The sequence below is a fragment of the Poecilia reticulata genome, chromosome 8 (genome assembly GCF_904066995.2).
Source record: "Poecilia reticulata chromosome 8, P_reticulata-male-v2, whole genome shotgun sequence".
Lineage (NCBI taxonomy): Eukaryota > Metazoa > Chordata > Actinopteri > Cyprinodontiformes > Poeciliidae > Poecilia > Poecilia reticulata.
The window spans coordinates 1,398,475-1,404,474 of NC_088837.1; the positions used below are offsets into that span (position 1 = coordinate 1,398,475).

General features: G+C 39.5%; 1 protein-coding gene across 3 annotated transcripts in view; it reads left to right on the plus strand.

Annotated features, from left to right (window-relative positions):
- Nucleotides 1-5,341, plus strand: part of septin12 (septin 12) — a 55,167-nt gene extending 49,826 nt beyond the window's left edge. For all 3 annotated transcript variants that reach the window (XM_081609574.1, XM_081609575.1, XM_008415624.3), the window contains 4 exons: nucleotides 806-901; nucleotides 1,141-1,237; nucleotides 2,451-2,502; nucleotides 3,146-5,341. In XM_081609574.1, coding sequence (XP_081465700.1) covers nucleotides 806-901; nucleotides 1,141-1,237; nucleotides 2,451-2,502; nucleotides 3,146-3,308 — 408 coding nt within the window. In that variant the 3' untranslated portion in view covers nucleotides 3,309-5,341. The remainder of the gene's footprint in view (nucleotides 1-805; nucleotides 902-1,140; nucleotides 1,238-2,450; nucleotides 2,503-3,145) is intronic.
- The last annotated feature ends 659 nt before the right edge of the window (nucleotides 5,342-6,000 follow it).

Here is a 6,000-nt window from a genome sequence, read left to right on the forward strand (position 1 = left end):
TTTTTTTTCACAGATTTTCTGTCTCGTGCCAAACTGTCACTTTGCTTCCTACCCATAAGGCCTGTCTGGTTCTAAACTGGCTTACCACCATTAAAACTGAACAAATTCATGTTCATATTTCAGTGCCTAAATTTTCTAAACTCAGCTCAGTAGGAATGCTGATAGAAATCTCTCTCATGCTTTTTATTTCACCAACTGTTAAAGCACTGCAATGTTGTTGTTCCCTTTAATAAAATCATGATCTTCTTTAAACTTGCCAGCTGAGAAAATTTTTGTTTTTAAAACAATATCTGTGATTTTATTTTGATTATACTAACTTCTACAATAGTCAGAGAAGACTGACTGCATTAAGATGAACTATAGTTCTGAAAGTTAGGAAGAACTCATTCGGTTAACACTAGAAACCTGGTTTCATTTACATGGTCAGGGAACAAGCTTCAGTTTATATTGCTTCATTTGACACAAAGTGGATGATGGCACAATCAGGCTTGGAGGCATACATTATTAGTGAAAAATCCCCCCAGAGACAGACAATGGTCACACACGTTCACACACTCACAGCTGTCACCACAACCTCACCTTTACAGGTAAATGTCAGGACTATCATAAAAGAGCCCAAGTTTGTCCTAAATGTTTCTCAGTTTATGCCTCTTACGTTGAGCGGCGTTTACGGAGAGCATCAGGATCATGTACAAAAGAAAGAAGCTCCATTAACACGATTCCAAAGAGTTAACTATGAAGCATCCAGTCTGATCTGTTGGAGTTTGTTAAATGTTTGACTTTTTTAAATTCTTTCTTTTTGCAGATAAGGAAAGACTTGACATCCAATGGAATTCGTGTTTACCCCCAGAGAGAGTACGATGAAGATCCAGAGGAGCGCGTTCTCAACGACAGAATCAGGGTGAGGATTCTAAGCCTTAAAATGACTCACAGGAAGTACCGATAAAGAATTCGTTGGATTTCAGGACTGAAGCTTGTCGCACAGGATTGGCTGTCGGAACAGATGTTTTGTAATTTCTGAATGAACAAACTAACTAAGTACCACGGCCATAACAGCAATAATAGGACCAAATATTTCAGTTTTCTGTTGACACGTTTCTATGGAGATTGTCTTAACGGGATAACCGATGACTTTTCCAGGAAAGCATTCCCTTTGCTGTTGTGGGAACTGACAAGGAGCACCAGGTGAATGGAAACAAGGTGCTGGGCCGGAAGACGAAGTGGGGAATCATTGAAGGTGAGTTTTGAGTTCCAGGCCTGTTTTTAAGGTTTAGGCCTCTCACTCTCTGTGGTAAAGACATCAGGATCCTCGCTTTGGCGTGGCAGACTTCAACAGCTTTAACAGCTGCTCCCTCTAGACTGCGTATTGTTTTGTGGATTTCTTGAGAGTTGCTTTAATGGTGGGAAAATACTCTTTAATCAGAACTGCTATGTGAAGGTTAGCACAGAAAAGTCAAAGTTTAACTGAAGCAGAGAAGTGGTGGTAAAGTCAGTGGGGTTGGTGTTTTTTTTTTTTTTTTCCAGGTGTCGAAATTCTGGAAAAATATATATGAGTGCAAAGTTGCACTAAAAGTTGCATTAAAAGTTCATTAAGAGTGTCAACTTTGCATTATTCAGTAAATAATGAAACATTTTATGCAAAATTCCTTTAAAACTTTCACTAAAAGTCAATTAAAAATGTCAATGTTGCATTAAAAGTTATTTGCCGAATGACACTTCATGACAACAGCCGTAAACATTCATCTGTTTATGACAGTGTTATCTCAGTCTTATGCACAGCCCGACAAATGAAATGTTACCAACACTTCCTGAACCAACATGGGCTGAAAGGTCACTCTGACATGAAGAAGACATCACTTCAAAAGAAATTACAAATCATAGTTTGCAAGTCAAAGTATTTTAATATTTTGAGGACATCTGATTAAACTAAATGGAAGTATTTGGCTGCCATTAGCTTTGTTGACACCGTCCCAACTGTGGATTTAGGGGGTGGCAGCATCATGGTGGGAGACTATTTAGCTGCATAGGGATTGGTGGGCTTCACAACAGAGATGACAGCATGAGGAAAGAACTTTGTGAGGAACTATGGAAACAACACCTCAAATCATCAGGGAGACAAATAGGTTTTCCACATGAATGACCCTAAGGATGCTGCCAGATTAGTTCCTAACAGACCCAGTTACAGCAGGTCTGTCTGGAGTGATGGGCCAACATTACAGCAAACTGATGTGAAAAGCATGTGGATGGATATTCAAAACACTTGGCCCGAGTCACAAAGCTTAAAACCGGAAGGGCTTGTTATTTGTCTTTTTACGTGTATTGAATTATCTGATGTAAAGCAATTCAAAAACTAGACTGGATGCTATGGAGGACAGGTTTCAAACACCTGGTATATTAAAGGATGTAACTGATAACGATAAGAGCTAATCTGTTGTTTTCTTTTCATGCAGTTGAAAATGTGGCTCACTGTGAATTTGCAAACCTGAGAGATCTTCTTATCAGGTGAGTCTGACTTTACTGCTCATCATTATTGGAAAGGAATTGATCTTTATTAAATGGTCAGTTTCCTGATAGCATGAAAACTGTCCAGATTTACAGCTGTGTAAATCTGGAGTTTATGAAATTATTAAAAATTATTGTAAGGAAAAACTTGCCAGTTATTCACTAATAGTCAATATGGCTCAACTTCACATGCATTAAGTGAGCTTATTGAGAAAATGACTAACTTTATAGAGTTGAAATAGTTTAACGACAGCACTAAAGTAAAACCTGGAAGCAGAACCTCTTAAGCAGCACATCTGAGTGGAGGTTGTCATAGGTCATAGGTTTCTCAATAGCTAAAAGTCCAGACCTTCTGGACGAAGAAGGAGGATCTGGTTTTCACCAGCCATTATTAAACACTATATTCACATTTACTAAAATGCTAGAATAACCATTGCTGAGGAACACATTTTTAGCACACATATTAAAACATGAACATGTGGGCCTGGGTTAAGGGCTACCTGCTGAACTCTTCAGTATGACTGTGGCTTCAGATGTTTCCTGTAGGAAGTTTTTTTTCTTCCACATCAGCATTTTTCACAGGAAACCAGTTCGCATCAGAGCCACGGAGCCGAGAAATTCTCACCGACTGTATTCTGCTCAGGTCTCACCTGCAGGACCTGAAGGACGTGACCCACAACATCCACTATGAGACGTACCGCGTGCGACGACTCAAGGAGAGCAACATGAACTTCAGTGAGCTGGTTCTGTCCAGCTGGCCCCTGGAGAACGGGACCGACACATGTGAGACGGAGAGTCAGCTCTGATCCGTCCGTCGTCCTCCCTGTCCTCCTGAGCGCTCACAAGGCGTGAGGCTCTGCCCTCACGTCACGGTGAAACATGGGAGAAGTCTTTTCTTCCTTTTTTTTTTTTTTAACAATGGGACCAAGTAGTGGAATACTTTGTCTGAGAAATGTGGGAGGTTTTGATGTAAGATAGAGGAAATGAATTGCAGCTAGATGTGTTGGACAGGGAGGTCACAGCGACGACCTGGGAGGACGAACAAAAGCGGGATTAATGGAGGCTGTAGTTCAGCCTCCGGGTGAACACACACTTTGTTATGATGTCCACAGACATGTTGGCCTTGCAGTGTGGAATTATGCTCAGTTCAGATGTTGCAGCGTGTAAAACAGGTGAATAAAGCGTTAGTTAGAAGCCCCTCCTGTGCCAAGAACTTACCTTTTTCTCCACTGAGTTTTTAATCTGACAAATTATGCCATTAATTACCTGCATGTGTGGTTTGAGCTGCATTTTTTTTAGGGTTGCCATTATTTCATAAATTTGATCTGTTAACTATAGAGCAAACTGGCTGTAGAGTATACAAACTAAAAGATTTAACTGTAGGATTCGGTTTCCGTAATATTGTCATCATTTACTAGCTGTGTTGATTTGTAGGATTCCATGTCCACACTGGACAGATCTGGGAACTGACTCTGACGTGGTGTTCAATGTGTTAAACCCAAAGTAGTCTTTCTGTTAAAGCTGCAGTATGTAACTTTTATGAAAATATATATCTTTATGACATATTTGTTTAACCTGCCACCATGTCCTGACAGTTTGCTATGAGACAGATAATCTATGAAAAGATTGATCCCCTCCACCTCCTTCCTGTGCTGCTATTGCCGTCTGACGAAATGAACTGACCAAAATGAACCAATCAGAGCCAGGAGGAGGGGCTTAGCACTGTCAATCATACTTGCAAACTAGCTGCTGTTTATGTGTCGTCATTGATGGCCATGCCAGCCTTAGCATTCACGACAGGCTCTACTGATGGGGAGAAGCTGCATCGTAGCAGAAGAATCTGTGTGTACACCAACATGATTGACAACGCTAAGACCCTCCTGGCTCTGATTGAATGTTTCTAGTTTTCAGCAAAGCTCAGTTTCTTCACAGATTATCTGTCTCACGCTATACTGTCACGACATAGTGACAATTTAAACAAATATGTAAAAATATATATTTATTTTTCATAAAAGTTACATTCTGTAGCTTTAAAGCTTCTTTAAAGCTTGCTGTCCACATTAAAGTGCCAAAATATCAGAAAACATTCTCAATTTTCATTTGTGTTTCAATTTAAAGTGTAACTTTTACAGAAATATTTTTAAAACAAATTCTTGTTCTTGCTGGCTCATTTCGGTTCTTTTCAACACGAGTGGACGTTCAGCTGCAGCTTTGCACAGTGCGCCACCTGGTGGAGAAAAAATTTAAAGAACATCCATTATCAAACGCTTTCTGTCAGAAAAACCATTCTGTGAACAGTAGAAGAAGGAAATGTTTCATGCTTAATGAACATCCTCTGAAAGTGTTTTATGAGTGTTTAGTAAGCCATGTGTTTGTGTTCCTACTGAGACTGAATAGCTGTGAAACATGTAGCATGAAAACTAAGAGTGTTTAATAAAGGGAGCTGCCTTTTTCAACATGTTAATCTTGTCCACTGCTTCAAGATTAGCTGTCGCTTTTCACATTCTTCGTTTCCTTTAACACTGTGGCCAATTTTGCAAAACACATCACAAAGTTAAACTAGTCAGCTGTCATTTTCTTCAAACACAAAATACATTTAATTACTTTTTATAGAAAGAATTTTTTTATATCTGATAAATGGTAGAACATGTAGAGCCCTGTGAAAGGGGGACATTTTCACATTTTGTCACTTTACAACTACAAAGTTTAATGTTTAATGTAATTACTGGCATTTACCATGACAGACCAACATAAATTAGTGCGTCATTGTGACGGGGAAGAAAAGCGATACCTGGTTATTAAAATGTTTGTTTTAGAAATAAAAAATCTTCAAGACGTGCTTTGCATTTGTGTTCAGTCTCTGAAGTTTGTCAGATTGAGCTGAATGAATCAAATTTCAGGTCTTACAGACTCACAGTTGGATTCAGACCTGGAGCAACGTTTTATCCACACATGAACTGTTTCTAAATCTATGAGTAAGGGACCCCGCCCCTCCCCCATTGGTGCTTGTTGGGTACTCAGAGTAACCAATATCTTTATCCAGTTGATACAAAAAATCTATTATTTAAAAGATAATCATTTGTGTCAAAATTGATAAAGTATCCCATTTCATTTACCCAAATCATTAAACTCTGCTGGAGCATCCAGAGAACACCTGTGACCCTCTGTAGCCGATAAAAAGGGTTTTCAGAGAAACTTCCTCATGAGCCAAAGGGACAGAAAAAACAAGAAATGCCAAACAATGCTACATGCCAGCTGTGCTAATGCTACGACACTGATCTTTCAGAGCAACTTAAAAAGTTTGGTCTGAATATAATTTTCATTTAAAGCCCAACCACTGTGTTCCCTTAGTATATTGTCTCTTCTGCCTGGAAATTGAGCTGCTAGCAGACATGAATGTCACGACACTAACAGCGTCGTGACGCTGTTAGTGTCACGACGCTGTGACACTAACTGTGACACTAACTTCAGAGGCCTCTGACTGAGGCCTCTGAAGAG